The sequence below is a fragment of the Podarcis vaucheri genome (genome assembly GCF_965113315.1).
Source record: "Podarcis vaucheri genome assembly, chromosome: 15".
In the NCBI taxonomy this organism is placed as follows: domain Eukaryota; kingdom Metazoa; phylum Chordata; class Lepidosauria; order Squamata; family Lacertidae; genus Podarcis; species Podarcis vaucheri.
Window position 1 is genome coordinate 30,532,540 of NC_138753.1, and position 24,074 is coordinate 30,556,613.

At 49.2% G+C, this 24,074-nt stretch overlaps 1 protein-coding gene across 2 annotated transcripts in view; it reads left to right on the top strand.

Moving 5' to 3' along the window:
• DSCAML1 (DS cell adhesion molecule like 1) overlaps positions 1 to 24,074 on the top strand; it is a 162,281-nt gene that overhangs the window by 85,376 nt on the left and 52,831 nt on the right. For both annotated transcript variants that reach the window (XM_082200202.1, XM_082200201.1), the window contains exons 4-6: positions 19,923 to 20,069; positions 21,700 to 21,978; positions 23,469 to 23,744. In XM_082200202.1, coding sequence (XP_082056328.1) covers positions 19,923 to 20,069; positions 21,700 to 21,978; positions 23,469 to 23,744 — 702 coding nt within the window. The remainder of the gene's footprint in view (positions 1 to 19,922; positions 20,070 to 21,699; positions 21,979 to 23,468; positions 23,745 to 24,074) is intronic.

Consider the following 24,074-nt stretch of genomic DNA (forward strand, 5'->3'; position numbering starts at 1 on the left):
GTGTCTTTCCTCATCCCTGCTCCCCCCAAGAAACCATCCCTAAGAACATATGCCTGCACCCACCCACCCTTTCAAGTCTTGACAAGGGTCGCTATTTGTTCTCACTGGGCCCCTTTCCAGCCTTGGCCAGCTTCCCCAAGTTGCAGTGCTACTTCTTAGAAGGAAGCAAGAGGCCTCCTCTGTCTATAGGCAGGATCTTGGGAAGCCGGAGTTGCAGAGACAACTATCAGTGCACTGTGCTTTTCCCTTACCTGTCCCCCAACCCCGAATGAAGGATGGAGCGTTGAATAGCTCTTGGGTCTACTGATCTGTGAGAAGAGCTTCTCTTGGGAGTTTGCCAGTAGTAGCCTGAGTGGGCTGTTGCTGCTGTTCTTCCAGCTCCGTACAACTCGCCTGAGTGCCATAACTGCCAATTTATCAAGTTCAGGACAGTCGCAGCCCCTCTCAGGTGATTTTCTTTAATGTGTTAAAAATGACATTGAACCAGTCTGTCCCTTTTCTGTTGCAAGATAGGCCCAAATGGGCGCATCTTTTCAAAAGGTGCTTGCTGCTGCTGCTGAGTACAAGTGTATATCACAAACCGTATGGCGTAGGAAGCTATTCATTAATAAGTCATAGGAACATAGGAAGGTGCTTTCTTTCGAATCAGACCTTTGGTCCATCTAGCTCAGTATCGTTTATACTGATTGGCAGTGATTCTCCAGGTTCCCAGGGAATGAACCTGGGAACTTTTGCATGTAAAACTTATGCCCTCTCGCTGAGCAGATTTCTTTAGTTGCCTAAAATGTGGCCGTTTCTTCCTAGCCTATATTTGTGTTGCGTGGTTTTGGAATTTTTAGGTTGGCTCGGCTGTGTACAGGCTAAGAATAACCCATAAAGAACACCTGTTGAACAGGTGCAGCTTCAGCATTCAGCACAGATGTCTGCTGTTGGGAAAATGCATCTGAAGGGCTAGCTCAGTTGCCCCATGTAGGTGAGCAGCCCCAGAGGCAAGTGGTATCTATTTCTCATTGCACTCGCATTGGAAGTGGGGCAGCTGCAGGCGAAGATTCTGGTGCATCAGACTCATTTTTCCTCTCCCTCTTTGGATGGCCTCTTTGTGGGGCCTTTATTTCGCCATTGGCTTGGATGGCTTCACAAATGCAATAGTTTTGAGAGTTTGCTTTGTCCTGTCCTAATCTGTTACCAGTTCTGGGATCCTTGCAGGGAAGCCTCACACACATGGCCATAATAATAGTAATAGTAATAATAATAGTAATAGCAATAGTAATAGTAATAGTAATAATAAATTCATTATTCATTTCAAAGTAGTAGTACTATTCCTCTGCCCAATGCTTTTCACTCCCTCCCCCCCAAAGATGGAAGCCAGAAAAAACAAACAAAGGCTTTTGACCCAAATGAAATCATAGCAATGGTTTCATGTTGGCTGACATTTTCTGGCATTTCAATTAAAAAACAACAACCAGTCAACCCAGTGGTGATGAGACCAGACTTGATTCAGAGGATTGCACTTTCTCCATAAACTCTCAGACCCAAGAGGTGTGGATGGTTGCATGCTACAGGTTTTTGCTTTGTTTTTAAAGAAAGGACTGGGAAAAAGGTAACTTGATCCTCTACTCACTGCCACCATGAGGAGACCTGGAGTTGCAAGCTGGACCATGTCACTGGTAACAGAATTCCCTGCTTGTCGAAAGACAGAACATTCTTTATGTATGCTACAACAGCAGCAAGAATACTCATCGCAAAGTATTGGAAGACACAAGACCTACCCACCTTGGAAGAATGGCAGATGAAGGTGATTGACTACATGGGATTGGCAGAAATGACTGGCAGGATCCGAGACCAGGGAAGAGAGACGGCGGAAGAAGATTGGAAGAAATTTAAGAACTATCTTAAGAACTATTGCAAAATCAATGTGTGTTAGAATGAGGCGGCTTTAAAAATTAAATGGAGTACAGCTGTAAACATTAAGTTAAAAGAAAAGAAAGGTTGACAATTAGATAAAATTAAGGGTGAGGATTTGCTGAACTAAATTTTTAAAATGGGAATGCGGAAAGGGGAGGTATGAGGAGGTCGGTGAAGTAAGTTTTAAGAAAATAAGGTTCTGAAATTATACTTGTTCTTTTTTTGTTTGTGTTTGTGTATTGGTTTGTTTGATATTATTTGTAAAATTTCAATAAATATCTTTTAAAAAAAACAACAGAATTCCCTGCTTGTCTTTAGGGAAAGGGTCATGGCTCAGCAGTTGATCAGCTGCTTTATTTGCGAAAGGTCGTGGATTCAAACCGTTAGCATCTTCCAGCAGGGCTAGAGACATCCCTTGGCCCCAGTTCTTGAGCCTTAAGCCTCCTTTCTTTACAACCACTACCACCACCATCTTTTTCTTTGTTTGATGCTTTTAGCGCTGCATTCTGCTGCCATTCAGGTTTGCCATGGTGCCCCAGAGCAATGCTAGGTCACAGTATGCTGCTGCCACCACAGTTGCCCACTAGAGGGAAGGGAAGAACGCACTAGACTAGAGGCATGGCGCTCAGGGCCCCATCAAACCTGGAAGCCAGTCCAACCTCTGGGTAGGTCTGGCAAAAACTCCTGCCTGAGTCCTGGGGAGCTGCTGCCAGTCGGTGAAGATGAACCTTCCCTAACCTTGCACCCTTCAGATGCTTTGGACTACAACTCTAATCAGATCCAGCCTCCATGCTAGTGCAGATACTAGGTTTGATGAACCAATGCCCAGCTTGGGTGTAAAGTACCTACCTATCTTTTGCTTCTTGTGCATTGAGGTCATCCACTGTTTTTCAGCTACTCTCTGCGGTGTACAGCGGTACCTCGGGTTAAGAACTTAATTCGCTCTGGAGGTCCATTCTTAACCTGAGGTACCACTTTAGCTAATGGGGCCTCCCGCTGCACTGCCACCGCGTGATTTCTGTTCTCATCCTGAAGCAAAGTTCTTAACCCGAGGTACTATTTCTGGGTTAGTGGAGTCTGTAACCTGAAGCGTTTGTAACCCGAGGTACCACTGTATTTTAAAGCATTATCTCACCAGAGGGTGTGTTGTGGTGCTATCCCTGGCTTTTGTTGCATTTCCAAGTAGATTTAGGCGGCCTAAAGGAAGGATCTGTCTGGGGCAGCAGATATTCACCTCCTCTCTTGTGTTTATCATTTTAAAGCTGGACGGGGGGGGGGGGGTGTGTCTTTCATGCCCACCCAGCACTGCCTCATCTCTGCTGAAAGAGTCATTTGCTCTGCATGGAAACCATTCCCAGAATTAATTTACCAACTGCAAACAATTTATATTAATGAAAATGCATTTTTCATGGGCGGTGTTCTCGCGAAGGGAGGTGGCTGCTGTTGCTGTTCATCATACAAAGGAGATGGTTGCAAATTAATAAACAAGCGCCTCCCCCTCTAATGCTGCCTGGCCAATCTGCAGTCTCTGCAGCAGTGAGCCCCGTCCATCCACATCGTTTTTAATATGCAAGCTTGTCTCTCTCTTTTAATATCACCCCTTCCTCGGGCTCAGTTGCGTTTTTCTGCTTGAAATTAACTGAAGCTGAGATGGATTCCACTCCTGCACCCCTTCCCCCACATTAGCATATATATCCCAGAATAATTGATACTGAATTCATTTTGCAACCTCCTGGCTTTTTTAAAAGTTTTTTTTTTTATATATTAAGGATCTTGTCATCTGTCCAGATAGCAGCTGGGGCTCTTGACTGCATCACTGTCACCAAAGCTCTCTTAGGCTGTCTGCTTTCTGGCAGGGAAGAGAGGTTGGTGCCACTGTGGGCTGCAGAGCTAGAACCAGCCTCAGCTTTTAGCAGCAGCTCCTCCATAGCGCTGCCCTAGCTTTGAAGAAACCGGGTTCCTATCTTGCGGGGCTCTCTTTGTGGGCTCTACCAACTGAGCACCATCCCAAGCCCCACAGTGACACAATCGCATCTTGTGAACCAACTGCCATATATGAAATGAGGAGGAATCACCCCCAAGGCCTGTGGATGCTAAGTAATAAATAATATTAACAACTCACCCTCTACTTTACCTCCATTCAGCAGCTCTTTAAACCTACAATGCACAGTGGTGTAGGAAGGGGGGGTGCAGTGGGTGCAGTGGCCCTGGGTGTCATCACTGAGGGGGGTGACAAAATGGCAAAAGTATGTTTTTGAAAAAATAACTCCCGCACCCACCACACGCCCCTTTCTACGCCACTGCAGGAGCACTCTCCTCTCGAGTGATTTCCAGAAGCCTGAAGCATCGCTTCCTCCAACTTTGCAGACAGAGCACAGCCTTTATGGCTAGTAGCCTTTGACAGCCCTCTCCTCCATGAATCTGCCTGATCCAGAGGTGTAGCTAGGTGAGGTGGAGGGCACTGGGTGTCACACCGCGGGGTCTGCAGTGTGTCTGAGCCACGCTTCTCTTTTGAGCAGCACGGGGCTTGCTTCTGCCCACTGCCTCAGCCGTCCTACAGCTGAGGGGGAGGCGGCGGAGAGGCTCCACATGGCGTGCCCTGCCTTGGCTCGCCCCACCCCCATGGGCAGCTTGCCCCGCCCCCATGGGCAGCTTGCCCCGCCCCCATGGGCGACTTACTCTGCCCTCTGCTGCAGGGTGCGCACGCTGCCCCGGGCACCCAAACAGGTAGGTACGCCACTGACAACACAGGCACTGTATTCTAGGAAGCAGGATAGTTTGTTAGGGGATGGTACAATAGTTTGGCTCTTAGGATAAACAGAGGCAAGCAAGAAATGCCATTACACAACGCAAGAACCCAGGCGTGACACCTCCTAGCTCCAGATTCAGATCTATCTAGTGGCTGCCTGCTTGCTGGATCTCCAAATTCTGATATCTTTGCTCTTTCCCTTCTTTTATTTAGTCACCCCTGGCAACATCCCATCTCTCAGCTCTTTTAGTCCACTTGCCCTCATCTTATAACTAGGGTTGTTGTTGTTGTTGTTGTTGTTGTTGTTGTTGTTGTTGTTGTTGTTGTTTTGCTTTCTGTTTTTACTTCTCTGAATTTGATTAATTTCAGACGACTATGCCTATTTCCAAAAACTCCACAAAGGTGCTTGAACATGTGAGGAAACTTGCAGCTTAATTTAAAGGACCCTAGGTTTTGTGAATTTATTTAAACAAACACACCCTTGGGCCTTAATTATGTATCTGTTCATGTTAGATCCTTTAATATCTGTGAGGTACAGCCCTATCCTAATTTCGGATTATTCCTAATAAATCACTAGTCATTTTTAGAAGGAAAGCCCCCCTGATTACTCAACCAAGTTAAATTGGTTATAGGTTTTAGCCTTACATGAAATCAAGGCATTTTCTGGGGGTGCAGAAACAAGGGTTTTCCCCCCTCCTAGAAGGGGTCTGAATACTGTAGCTTGCATTGTGTTTCTGTGCAAATTTGGGACAGGTAGCAGTGTGTGTATGGAGGGGCACTTCACCTTGTATCCTTGAGTGAGGGGTAGAGAAGACTTTTTATTACCATCTACTGTTGTGCTTGCCTGCTAAAAGCTGGGGAGTTGTATTGAAAGAGTTGCCTTTAATAAAAGGAAACTTTTCTAGTTGAGGCTATTGGGCTGTACTGGTGGCTGCTCTGCGTCCAGAGCCTTTGAGCGCTTCCAGCAGCCGCCTTTTTCTCTAAGATACAGGTCAAAATGACAAGAGCCTCTTTCTGGTCTCTCAATGCTCTTTGTGGCTTTGTGGGAAGCCCTTTGTGGCTTGTTGCCAGCCGGAGCTTTACTATACTGTTCGGATTAGCTCTTGAGAATGATTGAAAATGTGGAATTACTCGCACACGCTCATACATCCCCTCCCCGGTCTTAGCTTTGTGCTCTTTTTCCCCGGAGGGAAGTGCAGGCGCCTTCATGATTCCTACCTTTTAGACATGCTGGGAAAATTCAGCCTTACTTTCTGTGGAAGCATGTGCTGGTCTGATGTAAAATTCATTCACTCTGAGTAGGAAAATGCCTGTTGCATCTACCCTTGCTGTTTACGTCCCCACGCCTCTGGGCAGGTGTAACAGAGCAGGAGAGAGAGAGAGAGAGAAAGTTGTTGTGGTGTTGTGGGTGGGTGGGTGTTTTTGCAAAAACCTGCGTGAATACATTTTTGCAGCAAAATTTTTCAGAGACTGCCTCATGCAGCTTTTTTGCTTAGGTGGAGTGTTGAAATTCTTTTGTGTTCTAGGGCAACTGCCCTGGGAGCTGGGAGCCCATAGGGACATCCTGCACTCTGCTGCTCCACTTTGCCAGCCAGCCGGCCAACTTGCCTTGTCACCACCACCCATCTCCCGCTCCCAACCTCTGTCCCCTCTACTCTACACTCCCCTGCAAGCTTATAGTGGTGTCACGAAGGGGTTCCTCTTTCCTTTTCTGGTCATTTTGGAAAACAGCTGCATGACAGCAGGCATGCTGCTGAGCCAAGCAATAGGTGCGCATGGCTGGTGGAGCTGGCTTTACAGGTGCTTTGCTGAGCAGGATGCCTGCTGCTGCGGCGGCACTCTTCTTAAAAAAGGAAAACAGAACAAGGAACCCTTTCCTGGTGTGGTGGGGATAGATGCTGGGGTTGTTCTTCTCTCCCACCCGATTGAAAAGGGCTTCCTTTCTCTTCTAAGTTCTTCAGCAGCAGGCACGCTGCTCAGTGAAGCACCTGTGAGCCAGTCCCAGCCACATGTGGCCACCTTCGTCTTCATTTCTGTAGAGAGCCTTTGGGCTCCACATGGAGCTCCAAGGTCCGCTTGGAAACAAAGCCAGAGATCAGGTGTGGTGGTGGCAGCTGGTTCTGCAGGAACTTTGCTGAGCAGCTCACCTGTTGCACATGGGTCACAGTGTGAGCACCAATAACAGCTGATGGCACTTGTTTAATAATAATAATAATAATAATAATAATAATAATAATAATGCTTTGTTCATGAAAATGTCTCACAGTAACTTACAATAGAAATACTAAAGCCAGCTACAATAAGCACAATAAAAACCAACCCCCCCCCCAAATAAAGCACAGGTATAGCAGCTCCTGCCCCACCAAAAGAAGCCACAAAAACTACCACCACCCCCTCCCAAAAACCCCATCAGCCCATCAAATTAAGGGCCAAAAACCCAGGTTAAAAGAAAAGTCTTTGCCTGGTGCCTAAAACTAGACAAAGATGGCACCAGGTGAGCCTCCCTGGAGAGAGCATTCCACATGCTGGGAGCTACCACTGAAAAGGCCTATTTTTGTGTTGCCACCTTTTGGACCTCCCATGGAGGGAGCACATGAAGAAGAGCCTGTGATTATGATGGTGGGGTCTGGGTCAGTTCATGGGGCACCTTCAGATATTGGGGTGCTGATCTGTATAACACTTTATATGTCAAAACCAGAACCTTGACTTGAGCCTGGACACGTAATTGCCAGCCAGTGCAATTGGGCCAGGATTGGTGTTTTGTGTTCAGTCTTGCCCCAGTGAGCAACCTGGCTGCAGAAACCTGAACTTCCTTCAGTTTCTGGACCATCTTCAAAGGCAGGCCTACATATAGTTCATTGCAGTAATCTAACCCAGAGGTTACCAGAGCATAGGCAACAGAAGTGAAGACCTTGAGCTTCTTCAGATCCTGGAGCAAAATGCCAGGAACAATGTTTGTCAGACATCTCTTACCTCTAAAGAGAATTTGTGTTCCATGAAAGGAAGGAAGCATTTGATTTGCACAGAACTCTTGATCACAATGAGAAGGTAGATTTTGTTCAGTTGGCTCCCAAGAAGGTGCATCATGCAGACCCATCAAGCCGTACATGAAGACTTCTTGGCATGGACGATAGCTGAATCTGTCCAAAGATCTGTTGCAAAGGAAATGTTTGCTGGCGTGTGTCTGTGTTATTTCTATCAAGTAAAGCATTCTTGGTGTCTCTGCAAAAATGGATAAGTATATCCAACTAGTCCTTTCCTCTTGAGGTGGGGAGGGTCATTCCCCCCACATTTGAGAGCCTGGCCAGGGAGATGAACTGCTTCAGTGCTTGGAAGCATGTGTTGGTCTCTACACAATGATCCAGAGTTTACTGCTGTAGCAGCAGCAACAGAGAAATGACACTTCTCCTGCAGACAAGGTTGGACCAGCAAATTTTGGCATGGTCTCAGGGGCTGTTGCTTTGGGGAGCTGACTAACCTGGAAGGATAGTTGATTGCTGAATGGCGCCAGCCCAGCTATGTATCAGGGTGAAACTGACCTGCTTTGGGCAGCAACAATAAATTGGGGTGAGGGAGATTGGAGGAAAGAATGTATTCTGGAATTGGTGTCTGACTACTGTAGAAAGACTGAGGCAGAGCAAGACTGCTATTTGGGTTCCACTTCAGGCAGCAAAATGTCTTGTGGGCCTACAAGGTAGCAAGGTTGAAGTAGAAAAACACCCCAGGGAGGGGCAAGGGAAAAATTGTGCTTTCTTAATCTTCACCTAGGGACGCGGGTGGCGCTGTGGGTTAAACCACATAGCCTAGGACTTGCCGATCAGAAGGTCGGCTGTTCGAATCCCGGCTTTATTGGCTCGCTTGGCCAATAAAGTGAGATGAGCGCCGCAACCCAAGAGTCGGTCACGACTGGACCTAATGGTCAGGGGTCCCTTTACCTTTAATCTTCACCTATGGCCTATTTCATACTGTGGGTGCCCTCCATCGGCCAAGTACCGGCAAGCCTTTGAGAACCCTCCTGAGAGAGGGAAGTTAGGCTCCTGCCCATCTATTTAGTTTCTCTGTAGGACCTCCCATTCTTTGGTTGGACTTCTTCTGGGCTTTGGATGGCGACCTGACTGCTCCAGAGTTTTCATTTCCCTGTGATTTCCTGACCATAAAGGGATAATTTAATGAGTATCTGGCTTTCCAGCTAGCTAATTCAAAAGAACTCCCCCCCCCCAATATCCCAGTTAAGCCATGGCTTCTGATGCCAGGGTCTAGGGGAGGTAGGGGTCTTGCTACTGTTGGCAAAGCTCTTGGCTAAATTTAGAACTAAGCGAGAAGGCGCGTTTGTGACTGGGCACCCTTTCTGCCTTGTTAGATGGATTTCCTGGCGTGAAATAATGAGCAGACGTGCACCCCAGTGCTTGCACAAAACCCCCGGGTAGGAAGTTAACCCTGGCATGGAGTGGAGATTTACATAGCAAGCAGCAAAAATCATTAGCCATGCTGCTAGTGTCCTGCTTAATTAAGACATACATCCCTTCATGTGCAAGGGGGGTGGGAGGGAGGGTGGGGAACACAACCTATATTTATTGTAGGTAGGGAGGCATCTGTCACTGAGAGGGAGGAGGAAAGGGGCTTGTTAGCGCCAGAGCAGCTTTGTCCTGGATTTCAGCAAGCTCATATTGCAGTCCATTTCCCCCAAGCATGCAGAGTGGATTTAAAGAAGACAATTTTTTTATTTTAAAGCTATTTTAGACTCTTGATATCTTCATTCTTGAGGACGGAACAATCCTGGAATGCTTCTAATAATTCCCTTTCCTGTGCCCCAACATTTCACAGCAACAAGGAATCCTGCTTATTTTCTGTTGGAGAATATGTTCCAGGGCTGTTGTGAAGTAGATTATTTTTAAATCTGCAGATGGTTTTCACATATTCTGTCCTCAGCTCTTGCTGCAGCTTTCCACCTCAGTAAACTGCTTTATAATTTAGCCAGGGGCTCTGGAGCAACTGTGCTGTCATATTGGGTTGTTCTTTCTAATTTCCTTTGCGTGTTCTTCCTTTCCTTTCCTTTCCTTTCCTTTCCTTTCCTTTCCTTTCCTTTCCTTTCCTTTCCTTTCCTTTCCTTTCCTTTCCTTTCCTTTCCTTTCCTTTCCTTTCACTCTTTCTCTTTCTCTAATAATGAGCTGCCATAGTTAAAATCTGTGCCAAGCTGCCACTTAGGTTGCTCACTTTGTAATTCTCCTGCTTGCTGGACTTAAGAGCCTAAAATCAGCCTCGCACGACACATGTTGACAATCTCTGATGGAGCTGCAGCTTTTGGCTCCTCCCAGGCTTCCTGAAAATATTATGATGAAGACAATGGCAACACTACAGACTGTTGGGGACATTAACTGTCAGCTCTGGGGTGCACTCTCTCTCTCTCTGTGTGTGTAGAGGACTCATCATGTGTCCTTTGTCTTTTCACAAACTTGGCCAGTCTGAGTTGAGTTTATTGATTTGTCTTACTAACAATACTTAAATGCCACCGAAAAACAAAATCTCTAGGTGGCTCACCAGTTTTGCAACAGCAGGAACAGCAGTTGTTCCTGGGTTTCTTGTCTGAACCCCACAACACCAAAGGCTGCATTCCAATGCCCTGCCCGCACATACACCCCCCCTCCAAGTCCTGCATGCGTCCTCCCTTGGGTGCTGCTTGCGCCCTCAATACCTGGCTGTGAAGGGGTGTGTGTCTCCTGCCAGCCACACCTTACCTCAGTGGTAGGGACTGGAGCTGCCAACTTTTTGGCAGGCAACAGCACCGTGTGTTTCTGCGCGCACTTGGCTTTTCTGGAAAGGAGTTCCTTAACCGTTTTTCATTCATTTTTAATTCTCTTCCTTTCCAGTGACTGACTTTCACTTTTTTGACGGGGAGAGAGGGGGAAGATTTGCTTTTGGTGGTGCGGTTGCAAGAAGGGCTGCTGCCTAAGCGGGAAGTCAGGCAGGGCTAGTTTGAACATTTTTCCGGCCTTGCTTAAGTGAGCGATCGAAGAGCCCGAAGCGACCGCCGAGGGAGACCCCCTGCCCAGCAGTTCCTCGAGCAGAGACCGCTTCGGGGAGGGAATAGCCTGGAGGTTCGGCCTGTGGCTTGACTGCCTCTTGGTGGAGGTCCCGGGGACCCTCCTTGGAGCAGATTCCGCTGCAAATCGGCTCTCTTAATGGCCGAAGGGGATGGGTCGCCCAGTGCAACTGGGTCCTCGAAACGGGTCGGCCTGCCGTCTCTAGGCTCAGCCTGCGCCCAGTGTGAACAGAATAGGGCCTTCAGCCTGACGCCCTGGCTCCATAGTGCGAAGGGTGGGGAGGCCGCCGCGTCTTGCTGCGTCGCTCTGCCCCCTTCCTGTCCCAGCGAGTGCCGGAGAGGCCAGCCGTGCATCGCGGTCCCGGCAGCCCGTGGCTGGACTGGGATCGCCATGCCCCCATGCCCCCTGCTGCCCCGGGCGTCCGTGGCGCACCGAGGAGCCCGAAGCTCAGGCGCGCCGAAGTAGGAGAAGGAGCGTGGTCGGAGGAGCGCTGGCCCGTTCTCCTCCCCCGTCGCGGCCGCTGCTGACCGAGCTGACCGGCGTCCCGGAGACCCCGAGAGCTGCTCGCCGGCTCAGCAGCAGCAGCAGCCGCCGGCGCCGGCGCGGGAGGTGCCTTCTTCCTTCGGTAGCTGGCGCCCTGTTTTCTGCTTTGAGATGCAAATTTCTGCACAAGCCCGATCAGATTTTCGCTTCATTAGCATGAAATCTGACTCGTTCCACATTTCAGCTTAAAAAGGGGTGAGTGGGGAGGAGCGCCGCGGGGGGAGCGTTTGCTGAAAACAGCAGGCTCAGCCGTGGTGAAGGGAGAAGGGGGGTTACCCCAGTGCCTCCGTGTACTACACCCCCCTATGTATAGCTGAACAACGAGCTGAGGGGTGGGGGCGGTCTCTTAACCAAGGACTTTTGAGGATGGGAGGCAGACAGGCATTTAGTTGCGCTGCTATCCTGGTGGACGGACGGTTCACCCCCTTTCCTCCTTAGTGAAAAACACACCCCATATATAAAGTGGGCAAGCTTCCCCCCGCGCCCGACGGCTTCGTTTAGGGCTTTCCTCTGTGTTTCTGCGTGGACTTTTGGCAGCGGCCAGCCGCGGAGGGGCAGCTCTAGTGAGGAAAACCCCAGCCTGAAATTTGTATCCTCCCAGGCAATTGAAATACGTGGCTTTAGGAAAGAAAGAAAGAAAGAAAGAAAGAAAGAAAGAAAGAAAGAAAGACAAATTTGCAGGTGACTTGAGGTATTTTGACTTGTGCAAGAATAGTGGAGGACAATGGATTCAGATTTTGAGCCACTCTCTGATCTTTGCACTAAGACTTATCCCTCTCACATAGCAGGGAGGCATCTCAACACCCCCTTCCTCATCAAGGCAGTGCCCCCCCATAAGACACTGACTGTCCTTTTCTTCTGTGTGGCTCCTTTGGCTTCTCTTAGAAACATAAGAAGACCCTTGAAGCTGCTTCTGATCCTGAAGGTCAGACGTGGCTATCAGGATGAATAGACATTTGTGCAAAGATGCAAACCATTAGAATTTTGGACTTCCATTGAAAAGAATCTGTTGGGTTTTGTAGGAGAAATGCTTAAGTCTCTCCCCCAACCCCCAGTGTCTCCTCTGCTCCCAAGGTGCAGGCCTGAGGCTCAGGACCTGGGCTCCGTAAGCAGAATGCATATTTATGCACCCATAAGCAGGTGCATAATTATGGCAAGCAGCTGACAGGAAACTCTTGTCACCATTGGCCTAAGCTGCTTAGCAATGCAGGAGGGCAAAGGGCATCTCCTTTCATAAGGGCATCTGGGTGAAGCTGTGATACAACAGTGTCAATGGGGAGGATGTGCATGACCAAGAGCAGCTCAAATTTGTGGAACCCGCCCTTGACGTTGACTCCCCATTGGTTTTCCTCTAGCCTCCCTTAGCAAACGGGCATTCCAGAGTCTTTTCATGTCCATCAATTGTATTTAGGATTTGGGGGCTCCATAGGGCTTTACTTAGTTCATCTCAGTTCAGACCTGACCATGGTCATCCATTCCTTAGCTACAGCCACACTTGATTATCATAGTAGGTGGGTCTGAAAACTTCAGCTGGGATATTAACTGGAGTGCTCTCCATTTGGAGCATAGCACTCCAGTTTCTATTGTTGTCTGTCTGTTTCTGGACCCAACATCTGAGGCCCTACTCTGCCCCCTACCCTCCAGCAGCACAAAGGGCGTGCGATGCCTTACTGGCTCCCTCACGTTTTATAATTTGGTGAGTAGTGCAGTCTTTCTTGCTCCAGTAGGTGTTTGGCTCTGCATAAGCTGGAATTCTGTCTTCTTGTTCTGCATTTTAATTGTTATTTTAAACTCTCATTTTTGGGGGTCTGTTTTAGTTTTGTTGTAAGCCACCTTGAATGATTCTTCACCAAAAAGCAATGGGGTTCAAAGAGCTTATAAAAGAGAAATAATACTTGAATGCATAAATAACTCACCATCAGTGTATACTTTCCAGACAGGTCTCTGTCCCCAAGGGTCTTACAATCTGGATGTTGCAGCTGAAAACAAATGAGAAGACAGAGAGAGAGTAGAAAGATTCTGGAGCTCTTTGACACAACCTCATTCAATCCATGGCCACACTATGGATCCCCCCCCCCCGTAGCAGGGAACCTCCATCCATGCTCAAGGCACAATTACCCCACTTTACAAAGACATTGGCAATCCCCCCCATCCGCCTCACCCCCTTTCACTCTCTGACACATAATGAGTTTGATAAGAAATTGTCTCACTAACAAGATTAGCCATGGGAATCTCGAGTCCCCTCCTCTTCATTTCGTAACATTCCTCATCCTGTTCTGTAATTTTCTGCTGGTATTTGGCGCCTCTGGACCACCTCTGGGAGCTTAAGTTCTCCTTGTGTTTTGACAGTGTGCAGGCTAGGACTTGGCTGCAGGTGCTGAATGAGAGCGGGGAGCCAGTGTGCATCGCTGTTGTGCATGCCCACCTGGGTCCTTGCTGCTGTGAGCCTCATCCCCTCTGAGGAGCTGGACTACCTGTGTATGTGCCTGCTTCCCTGGAGTTCCTGGGAGTTGGCAGCCATTAGCTGCTCCCTCTCTCCCTCCCTCTCTCTGGCTTTTCAAAGCAAGAGGCAGCCTTTATTCTGACACAGGTGTCACCTCAGGCAGGCAAAGCAGCAGAAACATTCAACAATCTGCTTGCTAAATAACATTAACTCAAAGAGGGAGGGAGGGTCTGGTGGAAACCTGCAGAATTTCCTTTGTTTCTCATCTCCCTTGCCTGGGAACTCTGTCTGCTGTGGACTCCTGCCTGTATTTGGGGTTTCTTCCTGTATAAGGTAAAGGGACCCCTGACCATTAGGTCCAGTCGTGGCCGACTCTGGGGTTGCGGCGCTCATCTCGCTTTATTGGCCGAGGGAGCCGGCGTACAGCTTCCGGGTCATGTGGCCAGCATGACTAAGCCGCTTCTGGCAAAACCAGAGTAGCGCACGGAAACACCATTTACCTTCCCGCCGGAAGCACTGGTGTGCTTTCGAACTGCTAGGTTAGCAGGAGCTGGGACCGAGCAACGGGAGCTCACCCCATTGCGGGGATTCGAACCGCCGACCTTCTGATCGGCAAGTCCTAGGCTCTGTGGTTTAACCCACAGCGCCACCCGCGTTCCTTCTTCCTGTATAGGGCCTGCCTTATTGGTTCCCACAGCCAGTTCTGCGGCATTTTGGAAGATCTCTAGGCTCAGCTTGGCCCGGATGGTGGGCTTCGGACACTCACATGCCTCTTCCTCTTGGCGAGATTTTGTTTTATTTGTTCGTGTTATTCCCTTGGTTGAATGAAAAGTCCTAGGTGTTTTGAGACTCCAGATGTGTTGGAGGTGTCCACTCTTGCATCCTGTTGGCTTCTCAGTTGTTTTTTGGGTGGGCTCAGTGGCAGGGATGGCACTGAGGGCACCCGGAGGCCTGTCAGGATTGCGAAGGGGGAAGGTGCAGGAGAGGAGCAGGGAGCAGCAGCAAAGCACTTCAGAGCCCCAGAGTGTGTGCTTGAGGACCCTGTAGCACCCTTGAGACTAACCCGTGTCATTCTAATGGAAGATTTTGTGGGCAAGAGTCCATTTCATCATCAAATGCATGGCGTGTCATCCTAAGTTGGCAGGAGGTATCTGTATACACACACATATGATTGCAGAGGAAAACAGGAAGTAAACAATGCAGTTGGGTGCCGTGGATGCAGAAAGCGCAGCCTGTGATGATTCAGTCTAAATTTAAATGCATGCAAAATAAACAGTGTCCATTTGCAACAGCAGTATTTGGAGCCATCTTCATGTTCTAGGGAACATCAGCCCCCCACCCCCTTCCCTTCACCACCAGGGGCTGACTGCCAGTTTTGTCTGCGGAGCGCCTCCCCCGCTCCCCTCCCCCCTCCTCCCCAGGGATCCCAAGCAGCACCCAAGAGGCAGCAGCGCCTTCATGGTTTGCTGTCCCTGCACATGCTTGGTTGTGGGGTGGGGGTGGGAGGGACCAGGCTTTATTTCAATTCCCTCTGATTATTACATCCTGTGTTCAGCCCTTTCCTCCTCCTCCTTTCCCCTTTTTTCTTCATGCCCGTTTTCATCTCCCTCTCTCAGAAAATCCATTTAAATGCAATTCCATTCTTCAAACCTCTCCTTCATGCATGTCTAATGAATGTCAGGGAAATGCTATTACAATGCAGCCGAGTAGGATCCAATCTTGCAGAGTGTCTACAAGTCATTTGGAGAAAACCCTGGGAGCGCTCCCAGTTTTATTACGGCGTAATTAGAAATAAAATCTCATTGCAATAGTTGAATGAGAGATGGGTGTTAATCCTTTAACGGGGGAAGATAGAGCTGTACTTAGAGAAGAGATTAAGGGCAGGAGGAAAGAGAGCCGGCCAGGCGAGGAGGCACCACCACGGAGAAGGGAAAGCCCAGGGGTGGGGGTGGCGCTGTGGCGGCAGTGGAGGAGGGGAATACATCTTTTCCTTCTGAATTGTGGCTCCGTGTTTCACCTCACCTCGCTGGGGGTGGGGAGCTGATGCTGCGCTTCGGCTGGATGGAGGAAGCGAAGCTTGCTTTGCCCCTCCACACAGCCATCTTACGGGGCAGACCCTTTCTCCTCAGGTGGATCGCTCCTTTGCGGTTTCATTTTATGTGCATTTTAAAATAATCGCCTCTTGGAGACAAAACTGAGGATGGGAAGCGCAGAACAACCAAAATGATGCGTGCTGTTTACTTTCATGTATTTATTTATTATTTTAAAAAAACATAATCATGCTTACTGCTGTTCCTATTTTTCTTGGGGGTGGGGTTATTGCTTTATTGCTTCACTTGATGACTTTTTAAAAAGAAATGTATGTAAGTGGACAGGAGACATTCTGTTTTATGGAGCAAATAAATCAAATAAATAAATACTAGGTTTTAAAAAGATTCCTGCAGCTGGATCAGACCAAAGGTTCGCCTAATCCCGCATCCTGTTTCCTTGCACTGGGCAACCAGCGAAGGCAATAGGCCTTTCCTGCTTAGTGACGTTTGGAGCCTGGAGGCAAAATAGAGCAGAGGTTCTTAACCTTTTTTGGGTCTCAGACCCCTTTGAGAATATGACGAAAGACCCCTTCCCCAACACAAGGCACATAAACACACACAAGGTTTTGCATACAATTTTGCATGGGAGGGGGGGAATTGTGCCTAGATTATGGACCCTGCCCTGAAGCCCATCCATGACCCACAGGTTAAGAACCCTGGTATAGAGCCATCATGAGTAGTTGCCATCAAGAGCCCTACCACAGATTTGTCAAATCCTCTTCTAAAGCCATCTGAGTTGGGTGGTTAGCATTGGGGGCCCTTGTAACCTTCTGCTCTCCCTTCGTTCTCTCTTCCTCCCTCCACCCCCCAATCAGTTTATCTCAACAAGACCTGGAGGCTCTATAAACAGTGCCATGTTTATCCTCGGTGACGGGATATGCAGAAGCTCCTCTGGCGGCTAATTCATAAACGGCGGCGGCTTTGTATCGATCCCCCCCCACCCCGCAAGCCATTGAAGCCGTGCTGCGTGTAAGGAAACCTGGCCCTGGAGGATGAGGGGGAACTTACCTCATTAGTCTTACGAACTATAAAACATGCTTCCTCTGGCTGCCACGGAGGCTGCGACTCGGATGCCATTGTTTTTATAAATCTATATCGGAGAGCGCAGTAACTGGCAACCCTCATCGATCCTCGTTTCCCCTCCTCTGTATTGAAGTGGTTGTTGTATCCAGGAAGGGCTCAGCCCTCTCAGGGTTTGCAATTCCTCCTCTCTTTGAAGAGGTGGCTGTGTTCTGCGCCTCTCTGGCTCCAGCACATGTCCGCACTGGATCTGGGGTCACAACCTAGGGTGGTTGCCCAGCGTGGGAGGCTGAAGGCCGGTCGGTGGTGGAGCACGTTTTATTTTAGTTACTTGTTTGAGAAATCGCGCTCCTGCTCTTCTCCTGTAAGAGCATGCTAGCTGGATCACAGATATAATTAAAAACAAAACCACAGGTCTCCAACCGCAATCAGATTATAGGATACATAAGGCAAAGATGCTGAGAGTAATGATGATAAACGCTACTGGTTTTCTAAAAGCAGCTGCTTTATGCTGAGTCAGACTATTGCCCCATCTAGCTCAGTATTGTCTGCACTGACTGGCAGTGGCTCTCCAGGCAGAGGACATTCCCAGCAGTACCTTGAGATGTCACTGGGGCTTGAACCTGGAACTTACTGCATGCCAAACTGATGCTCAGAGAGAGAGAGAGAGAGAGATCTCCACCATACTACCTGCCTACATGGGTGTAGCCAGGATTTATTTGGGGGGGGCGCAGGGGGCTTTATGTTGGTTGGGGGGGGGAGGAAGAACCGAGTTATCTGCAACCAGTTGGTCCGTTACTTAAGTATTTTTATGGGGGGGGGGAGCAGCTGCCCCCCCTGCACCCCACCAGCTACATCCATGCCTGCCTAACCTCTGAAGGAAGGCATCCAGAAAATGACAGGCAGGTTTCTATGGGGGGAAGTGGTCCTTTCCATTACATCTGAGGCCCTGCAGGTCATGAGGTCGAAGCACCAGAGGGGCAGGGAGAGCCACACAGCAGGGAAACTGATTCCTACACCCATTTTACAAATGGGGAAACTGAGGCACAGTGTACATCCGTTGGAAAGGAATAACAGCAGGTGAACTAGCTCCTTGTCAGATTTATTTATTATTTATGATTTTATTCGACAAAATGCATGTATTTCTTACTAGAACAAAATAATATGATTGCATTTTATCTCTTGAGGGTAGCTCAGAGTCAGTCAGCCAGCCAGCCTTTAATGCAGTCTTCTAGGGGCGGTAGGCTAACGTGGGGTTATGAGACAACCTTGTTTCCCCAGATTCAAGGGTGACTGATCAGCAAAAGCTTTTCATTTTCCCTCTCTCCTCCCCCCCATCCTTTTTGGTAGAGGGAGTTTGGGCTGATGTTCCTTTTGTAGCAGTGATACTCGGCTGCCAATCCTTTCGGTTCCTTCTCCCATCACTCTAGAGTAGGTCTCTGCTTGATTCCTGTTGAGTGTGGAGCATTGAGCTAGCTGGTGCTGCCAAAGATCTCTCTTGGGTCTTCTCCCTTGAGCTGCTTTTGCTTGCAAAACCCTTCGTGCCTAGAAGAGAGACCTGATGCTGCTGAAAAAGCACCATCAATTAAATGTGCACAAAAATGGGAAAGGGGGGGGGGAGAAGCAGCAATTTGCAAAGCAGCAGTTGCTCATTGCCATAGCAACTACATCCCTCACCTCCACCCTTTCCTTAAAATTCCAGGGCAGCCAAGCTCCCGTGCCCATTGGTTGATAAGAGGTTCTGGGCCGGCTTGTCTCCTGTGTGTGCTGCTGGATGTCCCTCCCAACCACAATACTGTATTTGCCTTCCCTTTGCAATAAAAAGACAGAACGAGGCATGCAGACCCACTTTGCCCCTCTCCTCTTTTGGTTTCCTGCTACTCCCTCCTGGCATGATTTGCACCTCTGGCTTAAACTCTTGAGGCTGCCTAAGTATTTGGGGAGTTCCAAATGTGTTGCTTGCAGGCTAGACCAGGATGCAGCAGGGCTTGTGTGAGTGAGAGGAGATCTCCCTTCCTGGTCTCATTTCTCTCCACACTCTTCTCTACAGGCTGTTTCCAGCACTTCCTTTCCTCCTTGTATGCCAGAGCTGGGTCCTGTACTAGTTTTGTGTTGGGACCAGTCTCAATCTCTGAGTGACAGATGGGCTCAAAGCAGATGAGGACCACTGGGGTGGCTGCATCTCTTGCCTGCACATGATTACGCGAGAGCCCTGCCTTCTGGCAGTGCTGGGGACTAGATAGTATCTGGCCGGGTCAGCCATGGAGCTGCTGCTGCTGCCTGCAAGCCACAGATGAGGCTGTCTTTGTTTGCCTCCTTTAGGCTCCCTCAGGGTCTATTTGTTTTCACAGGCTCCTCAGTAATTTGAGCAAATTATTAACGCAGCAGGATGGATTTCCTTTTAATTGTAATGTGGTTGTTTCAGCGGAGGGCTGGGGTAGTGTGCAGGAGATGTCAGCAAACTTTAGGTTGCTGCTTCCTCTGTTTAGGCTCGTTCTTTGTGCATGATCTGGGGCTCCAAGACCAGAAGTGGCTCTCCTGAATGGTCTCTGGTTGCCATTCATAGAAGGAGGGTGGAAACCAAAATGACTCTGAGGCTGCTGTCATAAGAGGAGAGGGTGGGTGGATGGATGGTGAAGCAAGCCCTACAGCTGGTATCTCACCAATGGCAAAACAGTCCATTGGATGGGAGAGAAGGAGCGAGGGGTGTATATATGAATTTGTGCGCGCGCACACACAGTAGTTCTTGCTGTCCTCTTTGTGTATATATCAAGGGAGGATCCTGCCACCATAAATTTGTTAATCATTTATTAGTATAGAAGTGGTTGGTAAAAAATTCCAGCCTGGCAAGGATGTGCTGTTGCAATATAAGCAGACATCCAGCCAGCAAGAAAGGAAAATGTGGGTGCCTGCTCCTGGCAGCTGCCTGGCCTCCAAGCAAGAGCTCTGCTTTCTTGCCTTCAGACCACTCTGTGGAAGTTCCAGACCTGCCTAGCTTAGCAGTACTGTGCTGGCTCCCTGTTTTTCTTCCCTACCCGTAGCCAGGCCGGGGGGGGGGGGGCTTGGTTTCTCAGCACATGAGCAAGAACACGAATGTATTTTCATTCATTTTCTCTATTTATCTCTTTCAGAAAATAGGTTTTTCATTACTTTCTATGGTGGGTTGTACATATCAGACGTCCAGAAGGAAGATGCCTTGTCCACCTATAGGTGTATCACCAAGCACAAGTACAGTGGCGAGACGCGGCAGAGCAATGGAGCCCGACTGTCCGTCTCAGGTATGTTTTGCTGGGCTGTTTCCCAGGTCACTTAAGCTGGATCTGAACCTTTGTGTCCCTCCCAAGAGAAGAGGGGCATGTGTGATTGTGGCATGTTGGATGGCTTAGGAGTGCTCTTGGGATTTGATGGGCCTTGCCTTGTTTGTTGAAACAGCTGGTTGTCTGTGGTTGGGCTTTCCACAAGGATGCACTGTAAGGCTCACAGCTTCTCCTGTGAAGGCTGCTCCGCTTCTTAATTCCCTTACTCGGGTAAAGATGAGAGCCCATGATATAATAAAGAGGAGGCATTGGATTTGTGGAATGTGTAGCACAGCACTGGCTTCCCCAGTGTCTACTCTGGACTACCAATGCCCTCATGGCTCTCAGAACCACTCTGGGGTGAACATGAGCAGCAGTAAGCAAGTCTGATTGTAGGACAGCCCCAGACCAAACTCTGGTGCTTCCTGACCATTCCACTGTGTTTGGCATAGAACTCCTTCCCCCTGCCCAACTAGGCAAGAATTGCTTCTGGAAGCCTTAATCTAATCTTGAGTTTCCTTAGTCTAAAATAAAATCCAGGGATGTCAATTCAGGCACCTAAAAGAAAATGCCACAACCATGGGCATAGACAGGATTTTTTTGGGGGGGCAGGCTTTTATTAGGGGGGGACAGAACCTCGTATTTTTATTGATTTAGGGGGAGCAGCTGCCCCTCTGCCCCGCCCCCCCCGCTACACCCATGGCCATAACAACATGCCTGGGTAAAATTCCCTTAGTGTTCCTTAGATTCTGAAAAAAAACCCTAAAGGGCTCTCCTTCAGCTGAGCAGACAGACAGGCCTTTGCCCAAATGAAGGCTAGAGGAAGCCTGGGAGAAAAGAAGCCTTGAGTGTTTTTTGTGTATATGTGGTTGCATTTTCCTAGGGTTGTGGAAGAGCTTGGCATTTGGCAGTGGGCATCCAGGCCCTTGGATGGTCTCCTACCTTGCCCCAGGCAAGGAGCAGTGCCCTCCCCAGAGCTTGACCTCTTCCTAAGCAGCTCCTCCCCTGTGTGTGGCCCTTAGTTACCTTCTTCTCCTCCTCCATACCTGGAGCAACTTGAGAGGTTTCTTACTGCCCACCCCAAACCCCACCAAGCTGTATTGCATGTGTGAGTTTTGATCATTCATCTTCCGCTCTCGATGGTAGTCTGATTAGTAGCTTGTGGATTACAGAATGTATTGAGAAAGTTGTGAATGCCACACCAGTTGGGATGCTCTTGAGGGACTCTTAATAAGTTGTGTGTCCATTTGTCACCAGCTCCTACTGAAGGTGGCCTTTTAGGTAAGAGAGGGTGCAGACATCCTGTCCCTCTTATTTGGAACAATTTCCCAGTATTGGGCTTCCTTCCCCTTTGTTCTCCCAGTGAGAAAACTCAAAAGATCATGTTTGGAGTTCTGTCTGGAGCACCACAGTTCAGAAAGGATACGAACTTGCAAATGGATGCAAATCCATTGAGGAGAGAGGAAAAGACGATTAAGGGGAGGGGAGACTAAGTACTTAAAAGGATTTGAGATTTCCAAGCTTGTATAATGTGCTCCATTCACAGAATTTCAGGGCTTGAGTGCTTGATGGTGAAAGTTCTCCCCCCACCTTTTCCCTTTTTTGCTCTCAGACCCTGCAGAATCCATCCCAACCATCCTAGATGGCTTCCAGTCCCGGGAAGCAAAGGCAGGTCAGCTGGTGGAACTTCCATGCATAGCCTCTGGCTACCCTAACCCAGCCATCCGATGGATCAAGGGTGGTCGGCCACTGCCTGCTGACAGTCGATGGACCAAACGTGTCACTGGGCTGACGATCAGTGACCTGCGAGTAGAGGACAGCGGGACGTACATCTGTGAAGTCACAAATACCTTTGGGTCTGCTGAGGTCACCGGGACCCTCACAGTGATAGGTAGGTGGAGGAAGAGCCGGATCTGCAGGCTTCCCATTGAGGCATCAGGTTGTTGGCCCCTGTGAGAACAGAGCGCTGGATGAGATGTGCCCTCCTCTGGTCTGATCTACCTTAAAAGATATTCTTATGTACTCCTGTCTGAACAATGACACACCTTATATTACATAAGATGGGAAGCATGTGGGAGCTGTGTTCATGTAGTTCAGTTTCACTCTACTCCAGGGTACAAGGCCAGTGGTGTGGTGCCTCCTTCTCTTGCAGGCATTGCCAAGCTGGCAGGAGCCAGCCCTGGCCTAGGAAAGAAGGTTGCAGGCATCATCCATGGGATCTCAATGCATGGAAGCTTCTTGCATGGATAAGAGTGACACAGCCCAGCACTGGGTTCTGGAGCCCAGTGCCTCGTTCCTTCCTACTCAAAGCCTGGGTGGTGGGAAGTTGTTCCCAGCAAACATTTGCTGCCACCCTCAGATTTCCCACTTTACTTATCTTGGGGGTGAGGGAAGGACTGGTCCTGCTTTGTGCTGGGCTGCTTTCCTTTGTGCTTCCCCTTTCTCCCTCCCGCCGTACGCTTCTCTGAGCCCAGAAGAAGGGTTCTTTTCACTCTCTCTTTTTTTGCAAGAGAGGTTGCCATGTTCTTGAGCCCTCAACAGTTGCAAATGGAGTGGAGACAGGCAATCCTCTGAAGACCCACTCCCTCCCCTAGATTGGCTCCATGCCTAAGGAGATGAAGGGTCAGAGTTGAGGTGCAGCATGGTGATGTGCCGTGCAAGGAAGTGGTGTTTGCTCCAAGCAGGTCTGTCACACCTTGTATGTCAGCCCTGGTGTGACAGCTCCTTCGTTCTCTAAGTTGACAACTCCTTCATAGCCTGGGAGGGAAACTGATACACCGAGAAGAAACTGCTGGCAGGAGGCGGGGCAGGGGGAGCACTGTGTGCACCTGCCTTATTACTCAGTGACATTTCTCTGCAGATGGGTGTGTGTGAGAGAGAGGAGCCTCTGTTTCTCAAGGGCACCCTCAACTTGCCATCTCCTTGCCTGCACTCCCCAATGGAAGGCCTTGGTTGCTCGGGGGCGAAAAATGAAGGCCACTCTGCCTTTCCATTGCTCAGGCAAATGGATGACAGGAAGAAGAGACTGTGGCTGGATGTGGGTCAGAGACAGGCATTGGGATTTCATGGGGGCATTGCAATGAATCTCTCTCTGTCTTATGGGCTCTGAGCAGCATCTGCTCCCCTCCCCCTGGCCCTGCACCAAGGCAGCCCAGCGCCTTGCACCGCACCCAGTGATCCCTAGCACCTAGTACCAATAAACGGCTGGTACTTGCCTTGAGGACTGCTGTCTTTTCAATCCTACCCTGTGTTGGTGTCTCTGTGAGCCTTTCATTGTGGTAAATGTTGGAGGGGTGGTGCTGTGGGCCATTAGTGGGATGGCCGCTTACTCTGCATGGTGTCGGCTAGCTGCTCTGAGCATGGACCCTGCTTTTCCCGCAGACCCTCTGCACGTCACCCTCACACCAAAGAAGCTGAAGACCGGCATCGGGAGCACCGTCATTCTCTCGTGCACGCTCTTGGGCTCACCAGAATATACTCTCCGCTGGTATCGCAACACAGAGCTGGTGGCGCCAGATGACTTCATCTCCATCCGGGGAATCAACAATGAAACGCTGCTCATCACAGCTGCCCAGAAGAGCCATTCAGGAGCCTATCAATGCTTTGCCAGCAGGAAGGCTCAAACTGCTCAGGACTTTGCCATCATTGTGCTGGAGGGTGAGTTTGGCTCCTTGGTGGTTTCAGTATCCTTGACATACTGGTGTGTGTGTGTGTGTGTGTGTGTGTGTGTGTGAGAGAGAGAGAGAGAGAGAGAGAGAGAATGAGAGCAGGCAGGTGGGCAAGGAGATTCTCTCCTGGCAGGTTGGCTGCCTGATTCCATGTTTTGCTGTGGATGAACATATCAAAGTAGCTCCTAGGTAGGAAGTAGGAAGTGTTCTCGAAGCTACCAGCATGAGTTTGACCAAACTGCGGAAAGCAGTGGAAGACAGGAGTGCCTGGTGTGCTCTGGTCCATGGGGTCACGAAGAGTCGGACACGACTAAACGAC